This window comes from Thamnophis elegans, chromosome Z, assembly GCF_009769535.1.
Source record: "Thamnophis elegans isolate rThaEle1 chromosome Z, rThaEle1.pri, whole genome shotgun sequence".
Classification (NCBI taxonomy): domain Eukaryota; kingdom Metazoa; phylum Chordata; class Lepidosauria; order Squamata; family Colubridae; genus Thamnophis; species Thamnophis elegans.
The window spans coordinates 81,222,518-81,242,114 of record NC_045558.1 but is presented as its reverse complement, the minus strand read 5'-3'; the positions used below and the strand labels follow the sequence as shown (position 1 = coordinate 81,242,114).

The 19,597-nt window shown below is 38.7% G+C and overlaps 1 protein-coding gene across 8 annotated transcripts in view; it reads right to left on the bottom strand.

Moving 5' to 3' along the window:
- The window catches only part of IKZF1 (IKAROS family zinc finger 1), an 87,830-nt gene that overhangs the window by 45,295 nt on the left and 22,938 nt on the right, over window positions 1-19,597 (bottom strand). For all 8 annotated transcript variants that reach the window (XM_032237815.1, XM_032237817.1, XM_032237821.1 and 5 more), the window contains one exon: window positions 9,985-10,104. In XM_032237815.1, the coding sequence (XP_032093706.1) occupies window positions 9,985-10,104 (120 nt within the window). The remainder of the gene's footprint in view (window positions 1-9,984; window positions 10,105-19,597) is intronic.

Here is a 19,597-nt window from a genome sequence, read left to right as displayed (position 1 = left end):
GTGCCTTCACAACACCTTCAAAATATCAGTGGACCAGGGGTTGGTTTCTGCCTGCATTATTGTCAGTTCGGTGTGCGCACGATTTGCACATGCATGCTGTCCTTGTTTGCATACCTGACACATGCTCTGCGTGCATGTAAGTAGGTCTGTTCAGGTGCAGAACATTAAAAAAGTTTTTAAAAAAATCCCACATTGACCAGGGAACCGGTTCAGGGGCATGTTGAGCCTGTCGTCCCTACCAGTTCGGTGACCCAGTTGCAATTTCCACTACCGATTTATCCGAACCGGTGCGAACTAATAGTAACCCACCTCTGCAGTGGACAATTACACCAATGAACATACATAATGGAATAGAATAACAAAATATAAGAATTGGAAGGGACTTTGAAGGTATTCTAGTCCAACCCCTTCTCAGATAAGAAACCCTATACCATTTCAGACAAATAGTTGTTCAATCTATTCTTAAAAGCCTCCAGTGTTGGAGTACCCACAACTTCTGGAGGCAAATTTATTCATTTATTTCTTTAGAAAATTTATATTGCTGCCTACTCACACATGGTGAGTTAAGGCAGCTTACAAAACATAGAAACACAATACAAAAAAAATAAAATAATTACAATAATAAGCCCTATCCAGGCGACAACACACATTCATACCAGCCATTTAATGGGCTCCATTCTGCTCTGGGTTCCCCAAACTGGCTGGCAGAACCATTTCTTCAGGGCTTTCAAAAGAGTGCAAGAGTGGGAGGGGGCATCTAATTTCTGGAAGGATGATGTTCCAGATGGAGGGAGCCAACTTAGAGAAGGCCCTTATTCTGGGTCCTTCGAGATGTATCTCCTTAGGAGACTGGACCTGTAACATTCCTTGCCTCCCCACTCCAGTGGATCGGATATATGTGACCAGTAAGAGACAGTCCCTCAGATAACCTGGTTCCAAGCCATGAAAGGCTTTAGAGGTGACAACCAGCACCTTAGATTGCACCCAGAAACAAATTGACAGCCAATGCAACTCCCACATGACAAGTGAAATATGTATACACCAAGCTTTGCACAAAACAATGCAGACTGCTGCACATTGGAGTTTCCAGATGCTTTTCAAGGGCAACCCCTTGTAGAACATGTTGCAATAGTCAAGACAGGAGGTGACTAGGGTATGAGTGACCATAAGTAAGTATTGTTGGTCCAGGAAAGGGCATAACCGGTGCACAACCTGCCATTATGAAAAGCCTACCACCTGCTCTTTGAGCAGGGGTCGCGAGTCCAAGAGAACCCCCAGATTACGCACTGGATCTGTTGGGGCAGTGTCACCTCATGCAAGACCAAAGGGGGCCATGGACCAAAAAAACCCAAACCCTGAGCCACTTGGTTCTGCCAGGGTTCGATTTCAACCTTTTGCTCCCTATCCAGCCCTTAATAGCTTCCAGGCACTGCAAGTATGAGGCCATGGCATCACTTAACTCACAACAGGCTGAGATATATAGCTGAGTATCATCATCATATTAATGATATCTCAGTCCATGGTGACTGATGATCTCACCCAAAGGCTTCATGTAGAAGTTGAGTAGGAGCAGAGAGAGTACGTAGCCCTGCAGGGCTCTGCAAAGCATTGGGCAAGGACTGGATCTCTAGTCTTCTATTAACACCGACAGAGAGTGGCTATAGGGGAAGGAAATGAACCAAGATAGCACAGAGCCTCTCCCAACTCCTGAAGCTGCTCCAGGTGCGTAGATGGTATCAAAAGCCACCAAGAGTTCAAGCCCTATGGAATGATCTGCCCCCTGAGATCTGGACCCTCCCCACTCTCTCGGCCTTCTGAAAGTCTGTTAAGACCTGGCTGTTCCGGCAGGCCTGAGGCTGCTGATCTTGACTGAGCTTCAGCACCATTAAGATTGAGTGTATGTTGTGGCCTTTTTTAATCCGCTCTGTTTTGTATCTTAACTTTTTTACTATTTGTTTTTAAATTGTTTTATGTAAGCCGCCCAGAGTCCTTTGGGATTGGGCAGCATACAAATCCATTAAAATTGAAATTGAAATTGAAGTAGAGCAAGGATGGATGTACTACCACCCTCCTGCTCTCATCAGACATCATCAAAAACTGCAACCAATCTTGTCTCTGTCTGTCTGACTGACTGAATCCTGGTTTTTTTCCCACTGATTAAGTTCTAATAGTCAGGAAATTTCTCCTTAGTTCTAGGTTGCTTCTCTCCTTGATTAGTTTCCATCCATTGTTTCTTCTTCTGCCTTTAGGTGCTTTGAAAAATTGGCTGACTCCTTTGTGGCAGCCCCTTAGATAGTGGAACATGGCTATCATGTGTTCCAATATGAGATGAGCTGTTCCCAATAGAAGAAGAGGCAGCAAAGCTCCATGTGAGGGAGCTTCAATTAGGTTATAAATTCCCAATACAGTTTGAAGTGATACAAAATTAGGAATCTCTGCCATAAGTCCGGAAGAATATAGGTTTAGACATAAGAAATCATTCTGTTCCATACAAGCTAGTATTTATAGCATATGTTGCTTTTGTTAAGATAGTGCCTAGATGAACAGCATTCTTCTCAAATAAATAAACCATATTTCTCAATCAGGAGTAGAACATTTCCTATTTTTCTTTAGCATGTATGACTTTTTATTTTGTCTGTGGGATGTTGACCTCTATTTCAGATATTCTAAAGGGAAGAAAAAGGAGACAGTAAATGCCTCACTGGATTTGAGCATCAATTCAATTATTTGTTTAACATAATCCACTTTGTTGTTGTAATAATATAATAAAAACCCAAGTAACTGTTTTTGGAAAAAAATAGAACATTTCCTATTGGAAACAAGAAAGCAACAACACATGCATATTGGCACAAAAAAGAATATCTAGTCATAATTCCTTTATGGGCTGGATTCAGCACTCTTAAACAGTGGTGGAGTTCTTGATTTTAAGGGAAATTAAAGCTGAATATAAGCAAAGCCTATCCGATAAAAGTGATTTTATCAGAATAATGCTAAATAAGATTGCTTGGGAAAAAGAATTCAATAGTCAGAACATAAAAGGAAAAAATTCAACATGCAGTTGCAATGAAGAAAAAAATCAGAAGCCATCCTTTTGCTTACAAAAAAGCAAATGAACATTTGAAAACAAGAGAGCACACAGGATATAGAAAGAGAGGCAGAACTAGATAATTCAGAACTATAGTGATGGTCTCAGAAAGGATAACATGTAGATAGATGAAGGATGCTAAGAATAAGGAAAATGACTTTTTGAGATATTCTCAAAATGATGGAAGAGTTATACTGTATGTTATTAAAATGCAAAAAGTAAAGTAAGAAAAGTCTATATGTCTTCTATTTTGGCTGTTTTCAACAAAAGACTGTTTTGCCAGGCACTTGAGAACAGCATAAAGCACAGAACTAAAAATTAAGATTTATAAAGCATGGCCAGGAAGAACATATTTGCTTGAATGAGTTTAAACCACTGGGATCAGATATATTGTATTCTAGAGTACTGATACCTTTAGATATCACATTTGAGAAATCCTGGAGAATGGATGAACTCTTGATGACTGGAAAAGGAAAAAAAATATGTGTGCCTATATTTCAAGAGGAAAGCAAAAGATCTACAAAAGTATGGATCAATTAGCTCAACAGCAATAATTGGAAATTCATAACATTATTCGTTAAGCACCTTAAAAATACTACGGCAATTACTAGATGTAAACATGGATTTGCCAAAACCAAACATCTAACTTTTAATTGGATAATTTTATAGTTTGTGAGAATGCTAGGATGTAAAGTATCTTCATTTAAGCAAAGATTTAAGAAGATACCCCATGATATTCTCATGGACAAGCTATATATGTGTGGACTGGATGACATGACAATCAAATATATAGCTCATTTGAAAACTACCCAGAATTGTTCCTTATTAAACTAGAAGGAATATCCTGTGGAATGCCATAAGATTCAGTCATAGGTCTGAATCTTATGTATGCTAAGAAATGCTTATTTATACAACCAAGATGTAAGACGATGGACACTAGTAAATTACTTTATGGAATTTCTTCCTTATATAGAGCCTTGGCCTCATATGTTGTTATTTTTAGGCTAGTTTGAAAAGCTATGTGTTATCTTTAGCTTCCAAATAATCTATTATTATAGATACGATTTATATTTATTGTTTAGTAATTGGCTTCCTTTAATGTTTCTTTAATGATCTGGAAATTATAATTTAAGGGGGAATTGTTATACAAAAATTGGTTGATACTGTCAGCTGCTTATAGAAAGACTATAAATATGCATAATCAATTAATAAATGCATGTAGGAAACATACCACAATACTAGTGGGAGACTTTAATTACCCTAATATCAACTGGGAGACAAACTCTTCAGCAAATGAGAGATTCCCAGCAACTTTGTCATTCAAAACTAGAGGAAAACTATACTGGACCTAAATCTTACTAATAGAGAAGAAATGATAGAGGGAGTTGAAGTTGCCAGAACCTTGAGCGAGAGTGACCACATCATACTGGAATTATATATAATGCAAACATAAGCAATACAATATAATCCAACCAGTGTCTTAAACTTTAAAACAGCTGATTTTAATAAACTCAGAGAGAGCCTAAGCAAAATATCATGGATATTTATATTAGGATATAAAATCCTAAAGGGGAAAATAACTCAAGAAACAGGGGAAACACTAAAAAATTACAATAAAAGCCCAGTCCAACATAATACCACTGAAAAAGAAAAACAAGAAATCCAAGAAGAAACCAGCATGGTTGCACAAACATCTCTCTGATAAACTAAATGGCAAAAGGATAAGTACAAAAAATGGAAAGAGAGACACATAACTAAGGCAGATAGCCCAAATCTGCAAAGATGAAGTCAGGAAAGCAAAGGCTCAGAATGAACAATGACTTGCAAAAAAAGTCAAAGATAATAAAAATAGTTTCTTTCAACATATAAATAACAAGAAAAAAGTCAAGGAAGCAGTCAGTCCATTAAAGAGAGAAGATGGTAAAGAAGTAATAGGTGGTAGGAAGAAAGCAGAGCAGCTTAATTCATCATTGTATCGGTCTTCATGCAAAAAGAGACTATAACCCAACCTACCAAAAACCTAACTGTAAAAGACAGACTAGAAATAAAACTTAAATTAAGCAAGAAAATGGTAAGAGAAGACTTGTCTGACCTTGATGAATATAAATCACCAGGACCTGATGGATTATATCCCAGAGTTTTGAAGGAGCTGGCAGATGTTATCTCAGAACCATTGTATCATATCTTTAAAAAGCTTGGAAAACTGGGAACTACCAGAGAATTGGAAAAGAGCTGACATGGTTCCTATCTTCAAAAAAAAGGGGGGGAGACCCAGGAAACTACAGACCAATCAGCCTAACATCAATACCTGGGAAGATACTGGAAGAAATAATCAAAAAACAAATCTGTAAACATCTAGAAACAAATAAAGTTGTAACCACTAGCCAGCATGGGTTCATCAATCTTATTTCATTCTTTAACAAAATGACTAAATTAGTAGACCAGTGAAATGTTATGGACATCATATATTTAGACTTCAGGAAGACATTTGACAATGTCTTCTACTTTTCTACTTTTTAGAAAATTAGAAAAATGTGGGATAGACAGTATCATCACCTGATGGATTTGTAACTATACAAACTATATTGAAGGATAGTGGTGGGTTCTGGGTGGTACGGCCTGGTACGGGCATACTTGTGGTAGCTGGGAGCAGTGGTTACCATACCGGAACAATGGGCCATTTTGCCCACCTGCCAGCCCGCATTCCTTACTGCTTTTTGAGGCAAACGGGCCAATTGCGCACGCGCCCACAGTGTGCGGTGTCTGCACGATCTCCGTCAAGCATCTGCATGTCACTGGGCAGTGGCATGCGCATGTGTGCGCAATGCACATGCCCGTCGAGGACGCCCAGCCCTGTTGCAGAGTGCCAGTTGCAATGGGATCCGGAACCCACTACTGAATTAGTCCTTTCTGGCACTACATCTACATGGAGGAAAGTAAGCTGTAGGGTACCACAAGGTTCCATGTTAGGCCCAGTACTCTTCAATATTTTCATAAATGACTTAGATGAGGAAATAAAAGGAAAAGTCATCAAAATTGCATACAACGCTAAGCTGACAGGAATAGCCAACACCCCAGAAGACAAGCTCAAGATCCAAAAAGATCTTGACAGACTTGAACAATTGGCCCTATCCAGAGGTGGGTTGCCAATTTTTCACTACCAGTTTGGATGTGCTCCTGTGCGTGCTCGTGTGCATGCGCAATGCTTCTGCACATGCACAGAAGTGTCTGGGTGGCTGGGCGGAGCCTCCCACTGCCTCTACTACTGATTCAGTCAATCTGGGCCGAACTGGCAGCAACCCACCTCTGGCCCTATCCAACAACATGAAATTTAATGTGGAGAAAAGCAAGGTTGTGATACTCTGGCAAGAAAAACCAAAGGTACAAGTACAAATTAGGTGAAACCTGGCTCAAAAACAGTAACTGTGAGATGATTATTTGAACATGAGTCAACAGAGTGCAACACCAGCCAAAAAAATCTAATACAGTCATTGGTTGTATAAACAGAGGCATAGAATCAAAATCACGTGAATTGTTAGTACTGCTTTATAAAGGCTTAGAAAGGCCACACCTGGAATTTTGCATCCAGTTTTGGTCACCACATTACAAAAAAGATATTGAGATTTTGGAAAAAGTGCAAAGAAGAGCAACTAAGATGATTATAGGCCTGGATACTAAAATATATTAAAACCAGTTACAAGTTTGACTAGTCTAGAGAAACAAAGAACTAGGGGTGTGTGATAGCAATATTCCAGTATTTGATAGGCTGCCTCAAAGAGGAGGGGGTCAATTTATTTTCCAAAGCACCAGAGGGCAGGACAAGGAACAAGGGATGGAAACTAATCAAGAAGAAAAGCAACCTGGAATTAAGGAGAAACAGTGAGGACAATTAACCAGTGGAACAGCTTTATTCAAAAGTTGTGGGTCCTACAATCACTGGAAGTTTTAAAGAAGCTGGACAGTCACTTATCTGAAATGGTATAGGGCAGTGATGGCGAACCTTTTAGACACTGAGTGCCCAAATTGTGTGTGTGCCCAAACTGAAAGATGCACGTGGAATGTGCGGACATGCACGCATGAGCAGCAGAGACCCGAAGACCAGCTGGCCAGTGGGAGGCGGGGCATCCCAACACTGGGAGCACGGCATGAGGTAAGATACTTTTCTTTTGTGTGCTTCTGTTTCTTCATTTGTAGGGAAACAGAAGCTCACGAAAGAAACCCCACGGAGATCTGACCTGGGGCGATGGCATGCATGCTGGCAGAGAAGGCTGTGTGTGCCACCTCTGGCTACTGGGTCTCCTGCTTCAGCAGGGCGCTGAACTTTAAGACCTCCCTATTTTGATTGAATTGGGTCCACAATACTTGCTGATGTCATCACTCCATCTTTTTGGCCTAGGAATATGTTGCAGCAGAATATCTAGTTCTTCTTCATATATAATTATCTTTCTTTCTTTGAGTAATATAAATAAAAATACTGAACAATTGGTAAACCTCATCTGCCAATGGTAGCAATGACCATATTTAAGATATAATTCTTGTTATTTGTGATGATAGATTTATTTGTAAAATCTGAAGAGATAAAATTGTTTTAATCTCAAACTACTATTCTACAAAATAGTGATAAAAGGAATTCCCAAACCCATAATTCATTTATACATTAGTTCTGCTTCTTTCTCTGAAAATAAAGAGGTAAATGTTTTATAAACATTAGCAACTTCATCCATTACATTCGCTCTGTAAGAATGTTTCCTCATGGCTCTACTGCAACTGTCATGATAAAAAGTTTTGTCTTATCTTTTTTATACTTATCTTGGAATCAAAAGAAAAATAGAGTGGGAAGAAACCACACTAATTAGTTCATAGACACATGCACATTCACATGTAGCAAAGCAGGAAATCTCCCAATATGGCCATAACACTGTCATAAGGAATTATTTGCATAACTGCACTTTTGAAAACATGAGGAAATTTGTGTAAGTATGTAAGTACACACACACACTTTATGTTATCTATATCCACTATCCACTGTCCTCTATAAAGTATATTGTAAAGTGGTGGTTTGCAGATTCAATCAAAACATAGCAATATTTAAAATAATATGTAGATGATCCCTACATTTTGTAAAAAACAAAAATAATAAAGCAAAAAATTTATTTTGAAGGCCTCTGGAAATGTTGCTACAGGTAGTCTCAACTTACAAGCACAATTGCAACAGGAACTTGCAGCTTTCATTGCTAAGTGATGTGGTCATTAAATAAATTTCCTGCCCAATTTTATGATCTTTATGTTGCAGTTAAGTGAGTCATGCAGTCAGTAAGCAAATCCAGCTCCTCCCATTGACTTTGCTTGTTGGAAAACCTTGAGGAAGGTTGCAAATGTTGATCATGTGATCAAAGTATAAGGCATTGCAATCATCATGTTGGTTGGTTGCCAAGCATCCAAATTGTAATCATGTGACCACAAAGATACTGCAACATTCATGTAAGGACTGTTTGTAAGTAAGTTTTTTTCAGTGCCATTATAATTTTGAATAGCCATTAAACAAATACTTTAAGGACTAAGGACTATTCGTACAGATAACACAGGCCTCCCTAGACAGAAACTACGGAGTCTAGATGCAGCCACTACAAAGGCAGACTCCTCAGTCTGAACAGGATCAATATCAGGCAGATTGAGAATATGTAAGAAGGCCAGACAAATTTTGGGAGATTTATAGGTGAAAAAGTGGTTTTATTTTTACTCTAAACCATTCTGGCTTTTTACCTGGAAAAGAAACTGGAAGCCAGGCAAGTTATTTCAATAAAGGAATGACATGCAGCTCTCTTTATGAACATCTGGTAATAAATGGGCCTCAGTGATCTGGACAAACTGTCAGTCTTGTCCTGTCTGACTTTGCCATTTTTTCTCTCAATAACAAGATGGATCTCAAGTTAGAAGGTTTTTGCTCTGATTTCTGTTGCCAGCAAGCAACAAATAATTGAAGTTTAGGCTTCTGCATAATTAAATTCAGAGTTGTTAGGTAGGGGGTTGTCTGTACACATACGTACATGCTGTATAGATACTGCATACACATATATGTACACTTTGAGCTTATGCACTGGAGACAAATACACACACACACACACACACACACATCAAATTAAGTAGAGGTATGTCTGTATGCGTATACTAGTTGAACTCTTAGCTATCTTTTTAAAAAATATGGATACACTTTCTTATTTTGGACACAAATACAGGAAGAAATCCATGACATGGATTTAGATAAGTAGCCTCTATATTTTTAGGTACTTATAATTAAAATTAATCATTAGTAGTTTTCCCCATCTCTTTTTTCTCTCTCTTTTATCCTCCTCTAATGCAATCTTTTCTCTCTGTTCTCTCCCCATTCCATCTATCCTTTTTCTTTTATCTGACTTCTTTTTAAAAAATGTAAACAATAGAAAAAGCATCAATGAGTGAAGCCAACCGTGAGTTTCAATCCATTAACTGAAGACCAAAAACTTATATGACTTGGCATTACAGATAAGTATTCCAGGTATTCTCTCTATTTAAATTAAAGATGTTAAAATTTTAAAGCATAAGCTAAGTTAGCTCTAGAAAAACTTGTATATCTTCCAATCCTTTTCCCCTATACTCCATGCTTTTATACATTTAGTTCTTCATTATGACATCATTTTGGAAAAAAACAAACAAATGTTGTTGTTTTTTTTAAATAGTGTTGCCTGATATTTACTTTAAATATCAACTTTTGAATTTTTTTAAAAAAATTAACAGAAAAAAAACATGAAAAGGAGACTGTCAAAAATAAGAGTACAGACTTAAATATCTTTTTCCCAAAATATAAATGAATCATCTTATGCATGACAGAGCAGAATCACCCCATGTATCAACAACCTTACCCAAAACTCTTTCATTTCTAGAATTTGGCAATCCTCCTGTGCTAGTTGAAAGATCTTCTGGTACAGGCATGGGTTCATCAGTGTCATCTGGAGCATCACTTACTGGAGGACTTTCTTTCCCTGATAATAAAAGAGCAACCCCACCAAGTTAGAAAAGTTATCTGTTTATTTCTTTTCAAATAAGATACATATAATATTGATAGTGATTCCAAGACCATACTAGCAATAGCAGTTAGACTTATATACCGCTTCATAGGGCTTTCAGCCCTCTCTAAGCGGCTTACAGAGTCAGCATATTGCCCCCAACAACAATCCGGGTCCTCATTTTACCCACCTTGGAAGAATGGAAGGCTGAGTCAACCCTGAGCCGGTGAGATTTGAACAGCCGAACTGCAGAACTGCAGTCAGCTGAAGTAGCCTGCAGTGCTGCATTTAACCACTGCACCATCAAATCATGATGTTGGCTTTTGATTAGCAAGAATTTTAAAACTAAAGGCAGATTTTGAATTGAAAAAAGCCCAAAGATTAGTAAGTATATTTGCTATGCTCTCCTTTTGTATCAATACAATGCAATACAAATAATTTTATTAGTCTTTTCAATTCTTTTCTTTTGATTCAATTCTTTTAATATATTGAATTGAAGCCAGGTCATGTTCAATTAAATCCTATTGAAATCAACAAAAATTGTAGAAATGAGTAACTTTTTATATTGATTTGTATGTCCCTAACAGCAACAAAGTTAATATATCAGACTGCTGAATAAGGAGAAACAGATGATGGAGAATTTGGAATATCTTTTTGAATTGATTTCTATTTTGACTCTACATTGTTTCATATATTAATCCTCTATATTGAAAGGAAATGTTGAAAAGGACACATAAGATAAGTGCGCATCCTTTGTCACATTGATATTCCTAACTTTTTGCACATAAATGTTGAAGTATATTTTTGGGGAGAATACATATATAATATGCACTTTTTAACCACTTATACTATAACAATTACAAGATGTTTGCCTCCTTCTTGTGCAAATAGCTTTAACATCAAAGCAAACACTAGTTTGCTGCTGGGTATTCCTAAATTCTGCTTTAATACTACCTGTCAAATAAATAGAATTTGTTTTTCTAATCTGGGTATCTTTCCTTTTGAAATATATAATCAAGTAAATAAATACATTTTATTTATTGTGCTACATATAGGCTCTTCTCCTGAGCACCAAAGAGTATTTGGTGTTCACATTTCATGCCTTAACATCGTTTACACTGTTAGACCAGATAAGTCAGAGTTGTGTGGCAATTTTAATAGATATGTAATCACGCTAATATTTTCTAGCAGATGACTTTCAAAGTGGAAAGATGAATGAAATAGTAAATCTTCATTTAATTTAAGCATGTTAAGAATAATAACTGGAACTGGCTGTGCAATTGCAAACAAAGAAGTTAACACTGGGACCAAATATTTAAATGGCATGAAGGCATCTGAGTCCCCAATGTGTTTCTTTGCTGTATGATAGAAACCAGTCCCAAATACATGTTTCAAGTCTGCTCCATGCATTTCATTCACTCTGTTTAATTAGAGAAATGTTCTTATACAAAACTGTGAGGCTAGTTTTCTGGCAGTGCCACACCTGCTATTGCCATGCCATCTCAGCTTGGCACATCATATTCAAGTAACATCAAACAATTCTTTTAGCCAAGATAAAGTTCCAAAAGGCTGATTTGACAATTCTTTTTGTTATCCAACTGACAGTACTTCAGATACTAGATCTTGGCTGTAAATAACCATTTGATCCCGAAATGGCAGGAAAAGCCTTTCTTGCTAACAGTAACAAAACACCTTGATTTCACTCTGTAAGAAAAGACAGATCACAAAATAACAGAGAAGGGTGATATGATAATTTTGGGGGAATAGCAGACAAGCTGTTCCTTACATACATCTAGTGACCTGCAGAATTTTTGCAGCCTAAATACAATAGCCGTATTCTAATATCCTTATCATTTTTCAAAAGGGGCTAGTTGTACAAACAAGCTAGTCCAAACAAGTTGTAATGCAAGGTGTATGAAAGAGATCCCATTATAATATACAGTACTATAGCTAGGGCCAACAAACATGGTTTATTATGCAAAAACCCACCAAACCATTCTGAACTTGATCACTCCCAGCCCTGAGCATCAACTATCACTCATCTCTGCTTTTTTGGCTGCCCTGCATCCTGCCTTGTGGGGTGGCAAGCAGCTCCAGAACTGTGTGGTTCTGGTGCTGCTTACCACACTCAGGAAAGCCAGTGCTGCCTTAGCCCAGTTCCAGCCACAATAGCCCTTACCATCTGCAGTCTGAAACCCCTACTGCCCTGCGTCCTATTGCCACAGCTGTACCTGGCCTGGCTGCTATACTGACTGGGCCTAGGTTTCACTCTATGAAAAAAGCAATTCTCAGGAGTGTAGCACAATGGAACTTTTTTGGCATGCCACAACTCTGGAGCAAAGCCCAACCACCACCACCACACCACCCCAGCCGCCACGGTAGGAACATCTCATCATCAGTGGGAGTAAGAAGACAGTGAAGGGCACCTGGGACAGTGGAGTACAGGAGGGAAGGGGGAGGAAATGCATAGATGGGGGAAAGATAGATAGATGGGGGACCTGAAGCAGCTCTGTGATCCTAAGTGCAGGCTGGTTGCCAAGTGCCAAATTTTGATCCTTTGACCATCAGGACTCTTCAGTACATAATTTCAGGTACAGATCATAAGTTCAGCCTATCTGAAACTTTGATTGAGGAAGGAGGTCAATTTATTTTCCAAAGCACCAGAGGGTAGGATAAGAAACAATGGATGGAAACTAATCAAACAGTGAAGCAACTTGGAATTAAGGAGAAACTTCCTAACCAATGGAACAGCTTGCCTTCAGACACTGTGGGTGATCCATCACTGGAGGCTTTTAAGTAGAGACTGCACAGTCACTAGTCTGAAATGGAATAGGGTTTCCGGCTTAAATATGAGGTTGGACTAGAAGACTTCAAAGGTCCCTTTCATCTCTATTCTGATTGAAAATGGTTGCTTACTGAATGGTTATAAATCGAGGACACCTGTAATCTCTGGGCTTCCCACACTGGTGTGACCTATTGTTGAATTTTCACTGTCATTTAATTTTCAATTGAGTAAGGAAATAGCTCATTTCAAAAAAGACTGCTTTCTGGAATGGAATTGAAGTGTGGATGGGAAGCTTATCATGTAGGAAGCCCATTTCAAATCCTTCTATGGCTGTATATCTGCTATTTTAAATATAAACTTACAGCTGTTTTAAGGCATGGAACCATTCTGCTTTTCCTTTTGCCAGCCAATATGCTGTTGAACCTTCTCCTACTTACGCAGGCAAGGGAAGCAGAAGGATTTCCCTGTTGTTCAATCCCATGTTGTTAGGGAGTTTCTATCTGTTAGGCATTATCTGTTGAATGGCTCATATGTGTTACAATTATTCCTACTTCATAAAGAAAGGATGGATAATGTTGACTCAGAGGGATCTGAATCAGTCATTCAGGGACTATATTTATGACCATGCCTATTTGGACACCTGCATACACAATGCTCCTTCCCACATGCATATATACTTATCTTAATCTACACATATATACAGGAACATGACAGCTTAACATCTTTTAGGAGTAGAAAGAAACGATAGAAATAAAATATAATAATGCTTATCTGCTATTCCAAATTAAGAAGAAAAAACTATGGTGCTTCAGGTATCTTTATCCATAATTTTGGTCTATCTTTTCCTAAACAGTGAAATCACAGTGTTTTGTTGCCATTAGTAGCAATAAATTAGCCTCAGGTGATAAGGAAGAAGAAATTATTAATTTATTATTTAGTTATTAAATATGGATTCTTACTCAAAACCTATTAAGGAGTGCATAGGCATAACATATAGCTTAAAAAATGCAAATTTCCAAGCAGACACATTGATTAAATGTGATGAATATGCACACTGAGGTATTGTATATTTTATCTGTTAACATGTATTAACATGGCACTTAACATGTATTCATCTGAATTATATGATGTGTAGATCATCTAACATCTTAGATGCTCCCGGTTTCTAATATTTTTTTGAGAAGCATTTTTTTCTGACACTATGTATAATTTTATATATATCAACATTATCTTACTTCACTCATTTTGTAAACTAAAACACAAATTACTGTAATTTTTATTGATAATAATTCTTCCAACTCCTTCATGAAGAATGTTCTTTTGAGGTGAGATGACAAGTTTTCACAAATCATGACTTTTTTATGCTTGTGTCAGACATCAGGATCATCACACCCATTTATGTTGTCACTTTGATGAAATCACAGTTTACTAAAGATGCCTCTTGTAATAAAAATGATTGACGGGAGTACAATAATGGCAGATTTATTTTTGATTTCTTGCCTAATGATATCTGGATGTTCTACTTTTCTGTTGCTTCTCAAGTTATTTGCTGTGTGTGTGTGTGCGTGCCTGTGTATAAGTATGTATGTGTGTATATATACATACATTATCACAAAGCATCTTACAAAAACAGACACCTTAACAAGTAAACAGATAGCAACATTAAAACATATAGAATTGTATAATCTGCTTTGAAATATACATTCTGAATCCTCCTCTAAACAAAAAAGGACCCGTCCTGGCTCAGCTGCAATACCAGGTGGTTTCTGAACATAGAGCCAAAATTAGTAATGATTATCAATTTAATGTTATTTGTGTCATGATTTACAAAAGGCATTGGATTGAAGATTTGGGCATAGATTGGCCTGTATAGGAATAGGCAATCTAGTTGGTAACTTGGGCTAAATCATGTAAGGCTCTGTATGCTGAAGACAGCACAATTTCACTGAACTATTTCCATTCTCTCTTAGACCAATTGCTTTTCGTAATCCATCACTGTTGCTGTTGACCTTATGAGTTAATATGTGAACCTGTAATGGGAGGAGACTCCCCAACCAAAGCACCTGCTAAGGGATGAAATAATTTTCCCTCCTTTCTCCATATGATGGACTTCAGGTGCATAGGAGAGACCTGACCAAGGGAAATGCTATTCTACCTTTCTTAGCAATAACTTTCATAAACTTGAATAATTTTCATTTTTCAAAAAATGTCCTTCCACTCAAATTAATACCTGGCACTCAATGAAATGTCATATGGAAGGAGACAGATTTCTTTCAACTAGTTACAGAGGCAAAGTAGTTCCAGCCTTGAAATAGGAACCACATGCCATCCAGATAATTTACCTCTCTGTCGTTCCCCCAACTGTCAATTAAGAAATGGGCATTTTCCTCTTCCTGACCCACTGCCCTTCTAGCTTTCTCAGGGTAAAAAGAACAAATCTCCTTTGACCTGGACAATCGAAGGTTTTTTATTAAAGGTATATTTCTGTGTTTTTTAATATACTTGTGCAATTTGGAAGAGAGAATACTTGTTTCAATACTCTAAATGTTTGTAGAAATAATGGGACTGTAATGCACTTACAGTAAGGCTCAAGGAGGATGGTTGCTTATTAACCCCTACTCTGCTAAGCTTAGTAATGTTTCTCTGCATGTACTACAATTTATTTCTCCAGTAATTTACTGCAGCTGCACAGAACAATAAAAAAAACCTATGAAAAAAATGGGAAATGGGATTTGTGGGGGAGAACTGCAGATGGGCAAATATTCAGAATTTCTCTACTAAATTTCCCCTGAAAGTAGATCAGCACTTTGTTCTATCTGGTAAACATGACTGCAAGGCATATAAAAGTTGTGTTCAAAAACAGGCTAAGATTTATAAGCAAAAACTACATCCTTTATCAGCCAATTGCATTTATATACTTGGTAAAGAGCAAGGAAAAGTATTGAATATGAATATGCTGTTGAATAAGCTGTTACCTGGACAGAAGAGATTGAAACTTTTTTTAAAAGTTCAAAACAGATAACAGTCAGAAGTGGTTCGGGCATATGCCTTCCCGATTCACTGAAGTATAAGAAGGGAGAAAATAAACAACACAGACCTGCAAGATTCTGTTATTATAGTCAATCCCAATAAAAGTAGCATTAGCCTTTCTTGTGGCTTTTCTAGTCAGGTTTACCTAAAGGGGCTGACTAGCCTACTTACAATGTTAAACTTGATTTTTATGGGAAATAACTAGCAACATTAATTATATTTTCTTTTTATTTGCATTGCCTCTGGTGAAAACAAGCTACTTCTCATAAATACTGTACTGCCCATAATACCATGTTTCCCAAAAAATACGACAGGGTGTTATTTTCTTTTTACCTACAAAATATGGCTTGGGCTTTATTATGGGGGGAAGGTTTATTGCTTAGGTTTGCCAGGCAGCTGCTCTCTTGCGAGCAGGCTCCCAAAGAGCCAGGCACAGCCTCATGGGAGAATGGCTATGTTGCGCTGTCGCAGCAGTGCAACGCAACAGCCTTGAAGCAACCACGCTCATGATCAGCCACCCGACAAATCCCCTTTACAGCCGGGCACAGCACCATTCACTGACCTAGGGTTACTGCCAAGCCGTGTGAGCACCTGTTCGTCGCCGCCCGACTCCCGCAGCTTGGCGCCTTCCAAATGCCAGTGAATGGCACTCTGCATGGCTGGAGAGGGGGGTTGCATGAGCGGCTGTTCCACTCCCAGCCTCACGATGCATGGCCCAGCTCTCATTACAGAGCCAGGGCACCTCTGCCGCTGCCACCATCCCAGCCTGGCTTTTTCTGCGGCTTCCAACCCAAGTCTTTTGGCAGTGGCTGCTCTGGGTATATGCTCTATGGTTGTGGGCCAGCTGCCTGCAGAGCATACAACCATACAATGTGCGCCCAGAGCAGCCACTGCCGAAAGACTCGGGTTGGAAGCCGCGGAAAAAGCCAGGCTGGGATGACGGCAGCAGCGGTGGTGGAGTTGCCCTGGCTCCGTAATGAGAATTGGGCCATGCATTGGGAGGTGGGTGAGCAAGAGTGGAACAGCCGCTCACGCAACCCCCCTCTCCAGCCATGCAGAAGACCATTCACTAGCATTTGGAAGGCGCCAAGCCGCAAGAGCCAGGTGGCGGCGAACAGGCGCTCATGCGGCTTGGTGAATGGCGCCTATGCCCGGCTGCAAAGTGGGTTTGCAGGGTGACTGCTCGTGGGCGTGGTTGCTTCATGGCTGTTGTGTTGCACTGCTGCGACAGTACAACACAGTCATTCGCCCATGAGGCTGTGCCCGCTTCTTTGGGAGCCCGCTCGCAAGAGAGCAGCCACCCGGCAACCCCCCTTTTCAACTTGGAACAGCACTGCTCACCAACCTAGCAGTATCCCAAAGGCGCCAAGCAACATGATCACCTTTGCCTCTCCCCAGGTTCCCGCAGCTTGGCACCTTCGGGATACTGCTAGGTTGGTGAGCTGCGGTCTGTCTGGCTGGAGGTGGGGGTTTGTCCAGGGGGATTATATGAGGGGAGGCTTATATTTTTGTCCACCAGAAAAATGTGGCATGGCTATATTATGAGGACATATTGTTTTTTCACGGAAACACTGTGTACAAAGGTAATCTTAGTAAAGACAGCAATTTTATTCTCTGTCTTGCTTAAAATAATCAGTAACTCCATAATGAATTCAGATTATGTCTTCCTGCGGGCAAGGTGCATTGCCTTTTCCAACTTGTGAGTTGAAGCATTCACCAATCCCATAATGAATGAGGCCATAATGGATTAGTGCAGTGGTTCTGTTTTTAGCCAGCATTCAGTATTATAAATATATACAGTTTACATCATTTCATGCTGAATATCCAATTCAAGTAGTCCTCAGCTTATGACTCCAATTGAGCCCAAACTTTATGTTGTTAAGTGAGAAATTTGTTAAATGAGTTTGCTCCATTTTGCAATTTTTCTTGCTTCATTTGTTAAGTGAATCATTGCAGTTCTTAAATTACTCAAACGGGCTAATTAGGCACACACAATGAAGTCTGGCATCCTCTTTGACTTTGCTTGCCAGAAGATCACAAAAGGAGATGACATGACTCTGGGACACTGCAACCATCATAAACGTGAGTCAGTTGCCAAGCTCCTGAATGTAAATCACATGACCATGTGAATGCTGCAAAGGTCATAAGAGTGAAAAATGGTCATGAGCCACTTTTTTCAGGGCCGTTGTAACTTTGAACAGTCACTAAATGAACTGTAACTCGAGGACTATCTGTACTAGACATTGGTATCTAGTTCTTTCTGTGATGCTTACAAGCTTCATATGTGCCCAGGCCTAGTGTCTCTCCCCTGCAGTTGGAATTCAGAAAAATATTTCTTTGTTAAATATAAATCCCATTAATCTTGATCTAATTTTCTCTATTAATTTGTTCCAATTTTTATATCAAATCTTAGAGAAAAATAAGTGATGTCACAAGTCAGTTGTCCTTCTCCTAACATCCGGCTTACTAAAGACTTGCTAAAAACTTAATTCTTACTCCACCCAAGTCCTATCCTGCTTTCTGATGCAGGTGTTTTTACAGGAAACCACACACATGAGATACTGCAGAAATTGAATTTCATTTCCTCCTCAATTTGGTTTTAGCTGAATTTGCCACTTATATATAAATACAAGATTTTAAAATTCTTTAGGTTCCTTTTTCAAACCTCCCTCTCTACATTAACTTTTATATTAATATAGGCTTATGGAAAGGGAAATACAAAGTAAACAAAAATCAAGCATAATTATGTAGGCCTAGATTAGAAACACAAATCTAGGCCAGATCTACTGATATCACAGGCAGAAAGTTAGCAAGTGGGGTATAATTTATATTGGAGAAATTTAAAGCAATTTAACACAGCCACTGCTACTTTTCCACAAACCTTCAATAAACCTTCAGAACTATTGAACAATGGTCCATAATTACTTTCATTGAAGATACCAAGAACTTCATGAAAGAGAAATCAGCCCAGCAATGAAAAGTGCCACAGAAGCCTTCTGGCCGGGGCATACTAAAGTGTTGATAAATGGGTTAAGGCAGGAGTTTCTGCAGCAAGGAAAGCAATCTACCCCAAGTTGCCCATAATTGAAATCTGAAATGTATGTATGTATGTATACATGCATGCTTGTATGTATGTATTTATTTATTCAATTTCTATCACACCTTTATTATTGTTCAATAAACAACTCAATACCGTGAAGATACTTAATAATCCCCCCCCCTTCTCCTATTTTTCTCCACAACAATAACCTTAGGCTGAGAGACAGTGACAGGCCAAAGGTCAATCAGCTGGCTTTTATGGCTAAGGGGGAAGAGCTCATAGTCTCTCACTTTCTCTCCAGGTGCCCTAACCACTAGACCAGTGTTTCTCAACCTTGGCAACTTGAAGACGTCCGGACTTCAACTCCCAGAATTCCCCAGCCAGCATTTGCTAATTTATAAACTGTGACAAGAAAAACCCAGGCTGCCCTACTAAAGGTTTGTACAGGACTCTACAGATCTTACTCAGAAGAATTGTATCTATTGCACCATTTGAAAAAGACAACCTGAAAAGTCTTATACAATTGTCATATCACATGTTTTTAAGGACATTCATTCTTTTTCAAAATGCAATTTTAAAGAGTAATCTGGGGTTTCTCAGAAACAACCTTATTA